The 14,296-nt window shown below is 45.9% G+C and overlaps 2 protein-coding genes across 8 annotated transcripts in view; one reads left to right on the top strand and one right to left on the bottom strand.

The window, feature by feature from the left end:
• ptprnb (protein tyrosine phosphatase receptor type Nb) overlaps positions 1–8,369 on the top strand; it is a 40,154-nt gene extending 31,785 nt beyond the window's left edge. For 4 of the 6 annotated variants that reach the window (XM_082962339.1, XM_082962337.1, XM_082962338.1 and 1 more), the window contains 10 exons: positions 961–1,245; positions 1,693–1,840; positions 3,046–3,119; positions 3,772–3,849; positions 4,164–4,283; positions 4,360–4,526; positions 5,929–5,982; positions 7,111–7,175; positions 7,274–7,347; positions 7,525–8,369. In XM_082962339.1, coding sequence (XP_082818465.1) covers positions 961–1,245; positions 1,693–1,840; positions 3,046–3,119; positions 3,772–3,849; positions 4,164–4,283; positions 4,360–4,526; positions 5,929–5,982; positions 7,111–7,175; positions 7,274–7,347; positions 7,525–7,596 — 1,137 coding nt within the window. In that variant the 3' untranslated portion in view covers positions 7,597–8,369. 6 annotated transcript variants of the gene reach the window in all.
• Positions 8,370–10,322: 1,953 nt separating this feature from the next.
• On the bottom strand, positions 10,323–13,888 carry tba1a (Tubulin alpha-1A chain). Of its 2 annotated transcripts, XM_014149227.3 has the most exons (5): positions 13,749–13,888; positions 12,991–13,546; positions 11,858–12,080; positions 11,592–11,740; positions 10,323–11,481 (listed from the first exon to the last, which is right to left on the bottom strand). In XM_014149227.3, the coding sequence occupies exons 2-5, from the start codon at positions 13,075–13,077 to the stop codon at positions 10,504–10,506; spliced, it is 1,437 nt and encodes a 478-aa protein (XP_014004702.1). In that variant the 5' UTR covers positions 13,078–13,546; positions 13,749–13,888; the 3' UTR covers positions 10,323–10,503.
• Positions 13,889–14,296: the final 408 nt, after the last annotated feature.

The raw sequence follows: 14,296 nt of genomic DNA, 5'->3' as shown, positions 1-14,296 counted from the left end.
CCCCAACTTCCCAGGACTACCAGTGTGACTGTATCCACGGGACATTGATCCCAGGACTACCAGTGTGACTGTATCCACGGGACATTGATCCCAGGACTACCAGTGTGACTGTATCCACGGGACATTGATCCCAGGACTACCAGTGTGACTGTATCCACGGGGCATTGATCCCAGGACTACCAGTGTGACTGTATCCACGGGACATTGATCCCAGGACTACCAGTGTGACTGTATCCACGGGACATTGATCCCAGGACTACCAGTGTGACTGTATCCACGGGGCATTGATCCCAGGACTACCAGTGTGACTGTATCCACGGGACATTGATCCCAGGACTACCAGTGTGACTGTATCCACGGGACATTGATACCAGGACTACCAGTGTGACTGTATCCACGGGACATTGATCCCAGGACTACCAGTGTGACTGTATCCACGGGACATTGATCCCAGGACTACCAGGTCGACTGTATCCACGGGACAATGATCCCAGGACTACCAGTGTGACTGTATCCACGGGACAATGATCCCAGGACTACCAGTGTGACTGTATCCACGGGACATTGATCCCAGGACTACCAGTGTGACTGTATCCACGGGACATTGATCCCAGGACTACCAGTGTGACTGTATCCACGGGACATTGATCCCAGGACTACCAGTGTGACTGTATCCACGGGACATTGATCCCAGGACTACCAGTGTGACTGTATCCACGGGACATTGATCCCAGGACTACCAGTGTGACTGTATCCACGGGACATTGATCCCAGGACTACCAGTGTGACTGTATCCACGGGACATTGATCCCTGGACTACCAGTGTGACTGTATCCACGGGACATTGATCCCAGGACTACCAGTGTGACTGTATCCACGGGACATTGATCCCTGATTTAGAAATACATTGTGTTCATAGAAAGCCCATTGACTGTCATGGTCCCCATCTCCTTCTGTCAGGACCTGTGTCGTCAGCACATGGGATCCAGGGGACTCTTCGAGCGTCAGGAGGGGGCAGGAGCAGCGGGGGGCGGTGGGGGTGCTAGTGGAGGTGGTGGAGGAGGTGTTGGTGGAGGAGGAGGTACGGACACGTCCAGGGTGAGCAGTGTGTCGTCCCAGTTCAGCGACGCGCCCCAGCCCAGCGACGCACCCCAGCCCAGCCCGAGCTCCCACAGCAGCACCTCTTCCTGGTGTGAGGAACCAGCGCAGACCAACATGGACATCTCCACCGGTCACATGATCCTGGTCAGTGTCACTCTGAACATTTACTCTATTCATTCATTCATTTATTCATTCATTCATTTATTCCTACTCAGCCTCAGATCTCTACCGCTGTTCGGACTAACACCTGGATTAAAATAGTTATTGTTTTCTATCAAATACTTTTGCTGCGCTTGATTGAACTTGCCTAGCTGCTTTGCGCAATGGAACCAATGGACTAGTCCCAAAAGTGCAAATCTTACCCACCTGGCACTGCAGGTAGGCTCAATCAAACCCTAAAAATATTTGAAATATAACAAATGCTATTTGAATCCATCCCAGTGAGTACAGACAATTAAATACACATTAACCATCAGACTCTAAAAGACAGATTCATCCAGTTGAAGTCATTGACAGAGGAAAAGTGTAGTGTATTATATAAGTAAGAGTCATCCTAGTACTGAGAGCCCCCTCTGTCCTCCTAACCCACAGGCTTACATGGAGGACCACCTGAAGAACAAGGACCGTCTGCTGAAGGAGTGGGAGGCCCTGTGTTCCTACCAGGCTGAACCCAGCACCATGTCTGTGGCCCAGAGTGACACCAACCTGAAGAAGAACCGCTGCCCTGACTCTGTGCCCTGTAAGTTCTTCTTCTTCCCCTCATCCTCCTCCTTCTTCTTCCCTCCTTTCTTCCACATCTCCTCCTTGATTTATTTCCCCTTTGTATTTTCTTGGGTGATTTTTGTTGAACAGAAAGTGATAGCCTGGGTCCCAGAGCTGTTTGGGATGTTTTGCTCCTTGTCAATCTCTCACCAAACATGTCATGTCAACAGATCTGAGACCAGGCTAGGAAAGTGGACAGACAGGAAAGTTAGGAGGAGATTCAGTCAAATGACAGTGGGTCAGATTAAACCCACACAGACTGTATGCTGAGGGTGACCGGCGGCATCACCAGCTAGACCACCCAGGTGGCCTGGCCTCCATGATTCTAGGTTAAACCACCCAGGTGGCCTCCGTGATTCTAGGTTAAACCACCCAGGCGGCCTCCGTGATTCTAGGTTAAAACACCCAGGCGGCCTCCATGATTCTAGGTTAAAACACCCAGGTGGCCTCCGTGATTCTAGGTTAAAACACCCAGGCGGCCTCCATGATCCTAGGTTAAACCACCCAGGCGGCCTCCATGATCCTAGGTTAAACCACCCAGGTGGCCTCCGTGATTCTAGGTTAAACCACCCAGGCGGCCTCCATGATCCTAGGTTAAACCACCCAGGTGGCCTCCGTGATTCTAGGTTAAACCACCCAGGCGACCTCCATGATCCTAGGTTAAACCACCCAGGTGGCCTCCGTGATCCTAGGTTAAACCACCCAGGTGGCCTCCGTGATCCTAGGTTAAACCACCCAGGTGGCCTCCGTGATCCTAGGTTAAACCACCCAGGTGGCCTCCGTGATCCTAGGTTAAAACACCCAGGTGGCCTCCGTGATCCTAGGTTAAACCACCCAGGTGGCCTCCATGATCCTAGGTTAAACCACCCAGGCGGCCTCCATGATCCTAGGTTAAACCACCCAGGTGGCCTCCGTGATTCTAGGTTAAACCACCCAGGCGGCCTCCATGATCCTAGGTTAAACCACCCAGGTGGCCTCCGTGATTCTAGGTTAAACCACCCAGGCGGCCTCCATGATCCTAGGTTAAACCACCCAGGTGGCCTCCGTGATCCTAGGTTAAACCACCCAGGTGGCCAACGTGATCCTAGGTTAAACCACCCAGGTGGCCAACGTGATCCTAGGTTAAACCACCCAGGTGGCCTCCGTGATCCTAGGTTTGTGTTTTGTGTCTTTGCGCTGCAGATGATCACTCCAGGGTGAAGATGAAGGCGGAGAACAACCCCTCCAGGACTGACTACATCAACGCCAGCACCATAGTAAGAAGTAATCCTGATCCCCGCTGTCACCATGGTACCTGTCTGGTTAACTCAAATCCATCCCAGTGAGCAAAATTGGTTGAAAGACATCTTTTCAACGTCTTTGCAACCAAAAATATGTATTTTCAACATCTTGTGCTCATAGGGATAGATCCCCACCCAAAGCCTTCTCTATATATCACTCTGATCTGTATTAGAAAAGTGCCTCAGGGTAGAAGTGCTGATCTAGGATCCATATGATCTGTCATTTTGATCTAAAAGACTGATCCTATATCAGGACTCCTACTCTGAGACTCTTTCTGAATACGGCCCTGGTCCCACCTATGGCCCTATAGCCGTCTCCGACACCCACCCTCCATTGATCAAACTGGAACACTAGTTGTGGAATCTCTCCCATAATGCTTCCCAAATGGTACTCTGTCCCCTACCCAGTGCACTACTTTTGACCAGAGCGCTATGAGCCCTGCTCAAAAGAAGTGCACTATATAGGGAATAGGGTGCCATTTGGGAAGCAGATCCACTCACCCGCCCCGTAAATGCCACTGGTCAGTGAATGGAACCATCGCCACGGTGACCACCAGTGTCCATAGTGTCCTCTATTGTGGACGCCAGGAGGTGACCCATGATGACCTTTCCCCTCTGTGACCCCTAGATCGAGCATGACCCCCGGATGCCAACATACATCGCCACCCAAGGACCCCTGTCTCACACCATCTCCGACTTCTGGCAGGTCAGTCACTCCGGATGAGTATTCATATGTGCGTAATATGAATACAATTCAAATGCAAAACTTTATTGTCCCTTAAGGGAAATGACAATTTGTTGCTGCTGCTGCTTTAATCTAAATGTTTTAAGAATGTACCCTAACTTGAACCATATAACGTGTACAAACATTTGTTCACATAAATCAACACTCAAAACACATGCCGATGTGATGATGAAAGAAGATTACACTATGGACTACATTATGATGTTATTGGTCTCCAAGCTCTATGTTTACATGTTCTAGTGTGTGTGTGTGTGTGTGATGGTGTTCCTCTATAGATGGTTTGGGAGAATGGCTGCACGGTGATAGTGATGATGACAGCCCTGGTTGAGGACGGAGAGAAACAGTGTGATCGCTACTGGCCTGACGAGGGATCCTCCCTCTACCACATCTATGAGGTGTGTGTGAGACTCGGTGTGTGTGTGTGTCTGTCTGTCTGTCCTGATCTGTAACAATGGTCTGTGTGTCCATCAGGTGAACCTGGTTTCGGAGCACATCTGGTGCAATGACTTCCTGGTTCGTAGTTTCTACCTGAAGAACGTCCAGACCCAGGAGACCCGTACACTCACCCAGTTCCACTTCCTGAGCTGGCCTGCCCAGGGCATCCCCACCTCCACACGCACCCTACTGGACTTCCGCAGGTACCGCATGGACACTGAACGCAGGGTTGTTTACTAGGCATGAAATGGGGGAAAAAATTGATTGAAACAGGGAGTTTGACTACTGGTCATTTTCGTTTTCCGTTTCAAAAACACTTTAAAATATTGCATGCTATAATGAACACAACCCAGATATACAGGACAACAGAATGTCTGACATTTTGAGGTTTGGAAGGGATTTTATTATATGATGCATCCTATGGTTTTGCCAGACAATGCTCCTATCTTGTTTGGTCTCAAATTCCTTTGTCACTCGTCAACAGTGTCAGTTTCACAGACTTTTCTCTGTCCACAACTCCTTATAATCCTCAATCCATTTTACTCATCTGATCCCTACTAGATGATGGGATGACCAAAACATATAAAACATGTGTCATTTCACTCATCCTGCTCTCTTTCCTTTTACCCTCTCTCTGTCTCGCTCTGTCTCTCTGTGTGTGTGTGTGTGTGTGTGTGTGTGTGTGTGTGTGTGTGTGTGTGTGTGTGTGTGTGTGTGTGTGTGTGTGTGTGTGTGTGGTGTGTGTGTGTGTGTGTGTGTGTGTGTGTGTGTGTGTGTGGGGGGGCTTCTTTACTTAATTAGCCTTTCTCTTTCCCTTTCAATCCCTCCTCACATCTCTCCCTTGGACACTCCCTCTGTCCCTCCTCTTCTTTGCTCTCACACATCTATCTTGCGATGGAGGTCAGCGGGCTCATGATATTTTACATATCTGTCCGTGTCATCTTTGTGATTTGCAGCTAGTAGTCTGGGTCCAGTTGCATAGTCACAAAAATGATCATGGACAGGTGTGGCTGCAGCAGGAGGTCCATCGCCTAACCCCTTTGCTCCCTCGTCTCTCTCCCTTTTTTATACTCTCTCTGTCTACATTTCTCTCACCCTTTTGACTCTCCTCCTCATCACTATGCTGCGAACGCTCCTCTTTATCTAAAAGTTATTTTCATCCTATAATGATTGTTAAACTGGAGTGGAGCTCAAACAGGGCTGTTTTCCTCCATATTGAATACACACTGACTGCTTGTTTAGAACCGCTAGGCTGCGTTCCAGTGTGACTATATTGCTGCCAGATCTAATGCTTGCATAGGTCTTTAAAAAAGATCAGCGAGCCACATCGTATGATTACGCAGTCTGATGCCCAACTGCACAGTCGGATGACCTGGCACGCAACCATTGGTTGATGCAATGCAACATCTGCAATGTAAACAACATTTTTATTAATTAGGACACGGCTGCAATCGAGTTAGGATGTGTGTTGTCGTCCTCATTTTAGCTTGTCTGACGTTTGTATGACTTGCCAATGTCAAGCATGATATATGTTCTCCATCAGTGTTCAGTATTCATTCAGTATTCACTTATATTAGATCTCCCTCTCTCTCTGCATCTCCACAGAAAGGTGAATAAGTGCTACAGAGGCAGATCTTGTCCGATCATTGTACACTGCAGGTAAACCAACATTTGCAATACAACTTTTGTCCACACGGTGGCAGAACCTCGCCATTCTCTTTCAGATGCTGCTTGGCTCAGGTGTTGGAGAGTGGAAATGTAGCACAGATGTTCCACTATATTGACCCAGATGCTCTATTGGCCGCCCTAACAATGAAAATAAATGTCTTAAAAAATGGAAGACAGTCGGGACGAGGCAAGACAGGTGGGACCCTTCTGACCCCTGTGGCTCAGTTGGTAGAGTGTGGCGCTTGCAACACCAGGGTTACAAAAAATGTATGCACTCACTGCTGTAAATCGCTCTGGATAATAGTGTCTGCTAAATGACTAACACGTAAAAATGTAATTCTAGCCAATGAGAGGGCAGATACGCGTGTGAACAACCGCAATGGTATTTGCTAGCTGGGATCCTTGGGATGTTCCTATCCCGTTAAAGTGTAAAACGGTTAAAGATCCCGCAAAGCACAGGTACAACTTCGATATCAAGTTGCCTGGATGTCACGTGTTGTACTTATATCAATACACGCGCAACAACCTAAGAATTACAACACTTATATTCGATCAAATGAACCATTACATTTTTTGTTGACCAAATTCGACATTCATTGACCGCCATACAAAAACTCCTTGCTTGGTGAGCGGGGAAAAAAATGAAAAAACGCCACCTGCTGGGGAACAGAGATTTTGGGCCGAGTTCTCCCTCTCACTTCGCCTCTTCCTCTCTGAATACACTCCATTATCTATGGTGGTGTTATGACTAAATCATGCATGCAATATAGATTGACGTTTATTGTCCAACAAGCGAGAAATCTTGGCACAGCTTGCACATTACATACACAAAACACAGCAGGAAACAAACAACCAGAGGGGGCTGGTGGGAGGAGCTGTAGGAGGACAGGCTCATTGTAATGGCTAGAATGGAATCAATGGAACGGTACCAAGCACATGGAAACAACGTGTTTGACTCTGTTCCATTGATTCCATTCCAGCCATTACAATGAGCCCTTCCTCCTATAGCTCCTCCCACCAGCCTCCTCAGCAAACAACAGTTGTAAGTTGATATGTTTATTGTTCAGTCAGTGGTTTGGTCTATTATTAATGTTAAGATGTTCATGTTTTCCTACACAGTGATGGTACAGGCCGGACTGGGACCTACATCCTGATTGACATGGTTCTGAACCGCATGGCCAAGGGTAAGCATATTACTGTCCATTTCCGTGTATGTATGTGATTTTGGTATAGGAGTGTTTTCTGCATGCATTTTTGGCTTAAAGTTGAAGTTTTATTTCAGGAGTGAAGGAGATTGACATTGCTGCTACCCTGGAACACGTCCGTGACCAGAGACCAGGGATGGTGCGCACCAAGGTACTGTCATAAACACAACCTTGTGTATGTATAGTATATCATCTATGGTGGATAAATTCCCAAACATGACATGCATTGTGTCATCAGACCATAATGCACATCCACAATTGAAGGTTGGACTATAACCTATATATTCACTGTTCAATTTAAATCACATGATGATAATTTTCCCTACAGGAGCAGTTTGAGTTTGCCCTGACCGCTGTGGCGGAGGAGGTGAATGCCATCCTGAAAGCCCTGCCCCAGTGAAACCAACTCGATTCAGACCTGCCTACATGCCTGTACCACAGACCTCCCCCACTCAATGATCCTTCCCTTGCGCCATGGAATTATATCTTCAATCATCAACTGTGTCTTACCTCACCTTTTCTCTACAATATGGTGTAGAATGACCAAGCTGTTCTTTGTGCTTTCTCTCCTGTTTGAATGATGCCTTCGATTTCTTGCTATTCTCTTTGGTGGTGGTGGGGATGAGGAAGAGGGTGTTTCTGTCATCTTCTATACGTGTCCTCTGACGAGTCCCCTTGTCAACGGTTTCCAGGTTATTGGGGTGAGCTGAGATGGCTTATTGTTCTCTCTCTCAAAGGTAGATAAAAATCATAATATTTTAATGTTTTACATCAAAGAACTATGTCCTTTTCAGAGAGTGTCATCCCAAATGTTTCGGCTGTGGTTGGTGATTGAGGATGGATGTGAGTCAAGAAGGGTTGCCAGCTGTCACTCTCCGATTCTCCCTGCTCCTCAGAGTGTATTTGTTTACAATTTACCCAAATCTCAAACCCTGCTCATTAACATTCCATGTTCTCGTGTTTTACTAACCCTTTGGGTAAAATGACTAAACGTTACTTCCCTCTTCTCTTCCTGTGCCATATAGATTGTTGTAAATGATTTGTTCAATTGTTGTTGTTTACTTCAAGCAAACCAGAAAAAATAAACAAAAAATGTTAAAATATGAAAAATGCCTATTTTGTAACTTTGTGTGGTAACTAATAAACGTTGATGTGTGTGTTGCAAATGCTTAATAGACTGAGTGCTGTTTTCTCTATTTTTTTTTCAATGTTTACTTATTTATTGTTCAGGATTTAATTTTTGGGTCATTTGGACATTCAAGTCCTACCAATCACAATCGTTCAAGGGGTCAAATTGGTTTCAAACATGCACGTGTCCTATTTGCCATGCAAACTGTCTGACGTCTCCTATCACGAGGGTGGTACCTGCCAACGAGAGCTAGTGTGAGGTAAGGTTTCATCCCAATATGCTGACAAAGTCATCCAATCCAAGTGTTATGAACATGAATAACGTTACAGTAATATAAATGTGCTTTCAACCACGAAGTCCTTTGATTCAATTTAAAATAAAAGTTTTGGCCAGCCATGAAGGCATATCGCGCGCCAGGGAGGCCACACCTCTGCTGTTAGCTAGAAGAGCTAGCAAACTTCAGGCATAGCATCCCCTTCATACAAAAAGAATTAGCGAAAATGTGTACTTTTAAGATTGTCTCCTGACGAATTTCATGGTAGTCGTATTGTCCTTTGGTGAAAAAAAAACAATGCAACTCAATGTATTTTATTGTCCAGTCTAGTTTACGTTCGACTATAATCTGATAGCAAGAGGTGGGGAAACTAGCTTCGGCTCAGAAAACGGTTTTGAGCGGTCATCCAGCTCGTAATTCCAAATCGGGCATCTTTCTTGAACTCCGTCGTAAATATCACTGACGTCATGATTTGAACTCGTTTTTGTCCTCAGTTCCCAATGCCGCGTTCAAAACAACTGGGAACTCTGAAAAATACGAGGTCAAATCATGACGTCAGTTATATTTAGGTCGGAAAGTCGGAGCTCCAGAAAGAGTACCCAAGTTCGATTTTCCCCAGTCGGAGCTCGTTTTTTCCCCCCTAGTTCCCAGTTGTTTTGAACGCCCTGAAGTCAGATGTCAGAGAGTTCCCAGTTGGGAGTTCCCAGTTGTTTTTGAACGGCACCAGTTGTCACGAAAGCACTATTAGAAAATGTGTAGAGTGTATGCCATAAGGTAGATAATCACACAATCCGCGAAAACAATGGGTTATTGTTTTCTCTGATATATGCCTATACTTTAAGTCCTCTTATTGATACTGGGTTTGGTAGACAGCAATATTTTGACTTTGAGGGTCTAACAAAGTGGGATTTAACATGAGGATGCAGCATAACCATCACTTCAATCAACCATAGAAGGGAAAGGCTGTTTACATTTAGGCCCTAATGCATGTTTTAATCTCTTCACTGCTAGTAAGGCAGTGAAGAGCTCAGTAAGAGGATTGGGTTGTTTTTCAAAGTGGAGATTGTTTACCAATGAATGTGAATTCCATACATTTCAAGCATACAGTATTATAACTTGAGTGCATTTTGATGTACAGGAGCTGTACTATAGCATGCAGTAGCATAAGGTTGTATGGTCAGAAAACATCTGGGGAGATTGCGGAGAGGGTTAATGTTTGATCAAATCTGGTTTAGTAAACCTCTCTAAATGTCTAACTTGTAAGTTTTGCAGCTCCGTATAGCTTGGCCTACCACCCATTTTAGAAACTGCTCACTTTAAAATGTCCTACAGTTGTATGCTGAATCTTTTTCTCAGCTTGGCACATCACCTCACGCCTCGATCACACCGACAGCGTCATTATATTTTTTGGTACACCAGAAGTACATTCATTTCCCATGGAATGCTGCATTTGCCTTGCAGCATTGCGTTGCAGAGGCAGTTGCAGTGCGTTCTGTGTGGTGCATACGTTGGGTTTATTGAACATATGTTTCAAACTGTATACATAGACGACTTGACAGAAATGGTAGCAGAAGAGGAATGTTGAACTTTTGTTCCACACATCCTGATGATGCTGCATATTATTTTGCGAAATTACGCTGTCGTTGTGATCAACGCGTCAGAAAGATCTGCTACTTCATGTTGACATACCAAGAGGTTTCATCCAATAAACACAAGACACTAATTTTATTTTCATATTTTATTCAAACTGGCTGATGTGAGGCAGGAAGGTTCTTCTTGTAGCTGGGTGGAATGTGCTTACTCTATGGAATGATTTCCAATATTAGTCTGTTACACCCGTTTTGTTGTTTTCTTACTACTTGCACACTATATTAATGGAACATCAGCAGATCAGGAGTTACTCTTTAGTACTCCTCTCCTTCTTCATCCTCTTCTCCGATGCTGTCAGTACCCACCTCTTCATAATCTTTCTCCAGGGCTGCCATGTCTTCTCTGGCCTCTGAGAACTCTCCCTCCTCCATGCCCTCTCCCACATACCAGTGCACAAAGGCTCTCTTTGCGTACATCAGATCAAACTTGTGGTCAAGCCTGGCCCAGGCCTCAGCGATGGCGGTGGTGTTGCTCAGCATGCACACAGCTCTCTGGACCTTGGCCAGATCTCCTCCAGGGACCACTGTGGGTGGCTGGTAGTTGATACCGACCTTGAAGCCAGTGGGACACCAGTCCACAAACTGGATGGTGCGCTTGGTCTTGATTGTGGCGATGGCAGAGTTGACATCTTTGGGCACAACGTCACCACGGTAGAGCAGGCAGCAGGCCATGTACTTGCCGTGACGTGGGTCACATTTCACCATCTGATTGGCTGGCTCAAAGCAGGCGTTGGTGATGTCAGCAACAGACAGCTGCTCATGGTAGGCCTTCTCAGCAGAGATGACTGGAGCATAGGTGGCCAGAGGGAAGTGGATACGGGGGTAAGGCACCAAGTTGGTCTGGAACTCTGTCAGGTCCACATTGAGGGCCCCGTCGAAACGCAGGGAGGCGGTGATGGAGGAGACGATCTGACCAATCAGCCTGTTGAGGTTGGTGTAGGTGGGGCGCTCAATGTCCAGGTTCCTGCGGCAGATATCATAGATGGCCTCATTGTCCACCATGAAGGCACAGTCAGAGTGCTCCAGGGTGGTGTGGGTGGTCAGGATGGAGTTGTAAGGCTCCACCACAGCAGTAGAAACTTGGGGAGCAGGGTAAACAGCAAATTCAAGCTTGGACTTCTTCCCATAGTCGACAGAGAGACGTTCCATCAACAGGGAGGTGAACCCAGAACCGGTGCCTCCTCCAAAGCTGTGGAAGATCAGGAAGCCCTGGAGACCAGTGCACTGGTCAGCCTGAAAGAAACAAAGGGAAGAAAATTAAGAAATGTACCCTTCATTCAAATGTATACCTTTTGGTTTTAGTACAAGGTCAACACAAGGCCTAGCTTTGAAATGGATCTTACCAGTTTGCGCGTCCTATCGAGTACCAGGTCGATGATCTCCTTGCCAATGGTGTAGTGACCACGGGCATAGTTGTTGGCAGCGTCCTCCTTGCCTGTGATCAGCTGCTCAGGGTGGAACAGCTGGCGGTAGGTACCTGTGCGTACCTCATCTGTGGAATGACAGGATGAAAGCCAGTTAGAATTAAAGTATAAATACTGGCTAAAAAAATAACAAAAAATATTACTAGGCATGTTTTACATTTTGTGATTGAGGATAGGTGCATTACCGATAACGGTTGGCTCCAGGTCTACAAAGACTGCACGAGGAACATGTTTACCAGCCCCAGTCTCACTGAAGAAGGTGTTGAAGGAGTCATCTCCCCCTCCGATTGTCTTATCACTGGGCATCTGTCCGTCAGGCTGGATCCCATGCTCTAGGCAGTACAATTCCCAGCATGCATTACCCATCTGGGCTCCGGCCTGACCGACATGCATAGAAATACACTCACGCTGCAGAGAAACAGAGATGTCAACTTATGGCCTTCATGAAGCTCAAGGTCAAGAAAACGTCATCCCTCAACTGATGAATTTTTATGGATATCCTATCTGTTAGTGTTATTCAATCAAACACAAAAGACAAATGTTGACACTACAATTCATGAATGGCTCTAGGCACAGGCCAAACTGTTTGTGGCCAAGAAACCGCTTACACCTCCACAAACTCTGAAGAGCTCTGTTGGATGAATAAGAGCAAGTGTTATTCATGGAACTGGCTGTGGAAGAAAATCTGAAAATGATACATACAATTAAATCAGCCCTGTCATCTGTGAATCCTATTCATGATGAAGGTAGGACCTTCTATTTCTGGTCCTTTCCTTTGTTTTCCGTTTTAGATTCCTGGCTGCAGACTGGTCACATGCATATAGCCCACAGTTTCCAATGATACTCTCTCACTGTCCCAGTTTAGATATCTGAATCGATCATAGGCCAGGGATTCAATGTCATTGCTGCTTGGCAACAAGCACCATCCTTACCAACTGCAAATCAGTAGTCCTATTGTTAGGATACAAATTATTATAAATCAATAGTGAAAGTTGGCATTTTACTGTGTCTAACACCTGTCCCATCTTTAAATCTTATATTAGCCCAACGACAGCTGGTTAAAGGGTGGGGTTGCTCCTCTGTAGGCTGTGAAGCTTTGAGCAGCTGAATGCTGAGTCATATGAGGGTTATTACTGCAGCCCCACAGAGACTGAGCTGTGTGAATCCCAATTATTGGTACCGTGATTGTCTTTCCAAAAAAACATTTATTTACAGGAAGATTGACCAGGATGATTGCAGTTTGTTCCATTCATTATAATGGGGGGATCCTGTTTTCTGCTAACAATGCCTGTAGTACTGCGGTCGGTCTTGAACTAACCCTGTCTTCAATGAGAGGGGGCAGTCGTTCTCCAATGAAACCAGCAGTGCAGTTATGAACTCCCAGTGCTACAGGGGGCAAATCCATAGCCCGGCAGGCCACTCCCCACTCTGCCCTCAGTGCCAAAGCGCGCTGCTTTGTGTAACGCACAGACAGGATATCTGATTGTGTCCTCTAGAACATACTGAAACCTTTTTTTTTCTTCATAACTGCTCAACCCAGATATAAATATCCCCTCCCCTGTTATTACTTGAGAAGGAAAGTACAAAAAAATGGCATTTAGCCAAAACAAATGGTCACGTAAACAATTTTGTAAATACCCCTCCACCCAAACAAATGGAATAATTGTTCTTGAAAATTCATTTCTACATCAAATTGAGGCAAGTGCTTCTGACTGTAGTGTGCTTTCCTCCCGCTGGTGGAGGAAACCGTGCCAGTTCTCTGGCGTCAGCCCCACATGCTCTGAGTCCCCTTCGTCACAGTGCTGAGTCCGTCTCCTCCACTGCACCCAAACCCACAGCCTATCCAACAACGGCAGCGTGGCTTTTAATGCTATCTATAAGATAAAAAAAACCCTGTAACATTAGCCAATGATAGTGTATAGCTATCAAACACTAACAAACTAGAAATAAATATACCCCTATATATTTGACCGAAAATGTACAAATGTTCAATCCAAGGACATTTTTACTTCTCTCACTGTTTGTCTAAAATGTAGTTATTTTTTTTCAGAATCAACTGCAGTACTCGGCACTCACCATTTTGACAGATTTCTTTCCTTCGGCCGACGTTGAGGATTCGGAGAATGAAGGCTGTAATGGGGGAGGGGGCCAAGGTGGGGTTTTTATACTGTCTGGTGGAGGGGGGGATGCAGGAAGCTGTATTATTTTCTCTTGGCGGGAGCGACTGTTAGCACAAAAAAAAGGGGCGGCTCCTCTGCAAGCTGCTAATCTTTTTCAGGGACAGAGTCAGAGCTGTAGTTCTGCTTTAAAGCGCAGTCCACATTTCACACACAGACTCTATAACCCAAAGGAATGCTCCTTGGGCAAAAAAAGGTTGACAAGCAGATGTTACATAGTGGGATGACTAATATCTTTCATAATCACTATCACTAATATAATATTTAATGTAGAGAACAGGGAATGGAAGTTGGCTCTACTGGAAGGGAAAGAAACTACTCAAAACACAGGGGAGGGGCTTGCAACTTTGCATATAATACCTGCTACTGGGAACAAAAGAGCTGAGAAGTAGCCTAAACCAAAAGTAATCTTTTTAAAGTAAGAAATATTTGTCACAATCCTAAATG

This window comes from Salmo salar, chromosome 16 (genome assembly GCF_965601325.2).
Source record: "Salmo salar chromosome 16, fSalSal1, whole genome shotgun sequence".
Lineage (NCBI taxonomy): Eukaryota > Metazoa > Chordata > Actinopteri > Salmoniformes > Salmonidae > Salmo > Salmo salar.
This window is presented reverse-complemented; position numbering and strand designations above follow the sequence as displayed.

Bases quoted from the DNA above. Each gene is read 5' to 3' on its own strand.
- tba1a (XM_014149227.3), bottom strand. From the start codon at position 13,077: ATGGATTTGCCCCCTGTAGCACTGGGAGTTCATAACTGCACTGCTGGT. The intron at 11,741-11,857 runs GTAATGCACCTA...GTCATTCCACAG, and splicing joins CCTGGAGCCAACCGTTATCG to ATGAGGTACGCACAGGTACC. The intron at 11,482-11,591 runs GTAAGATCCATT...TGTTTCTTTCAG, and splicing joins TCGATAGGACGCGCAAACTG to GCTGACCAGTGCACTGGTCT.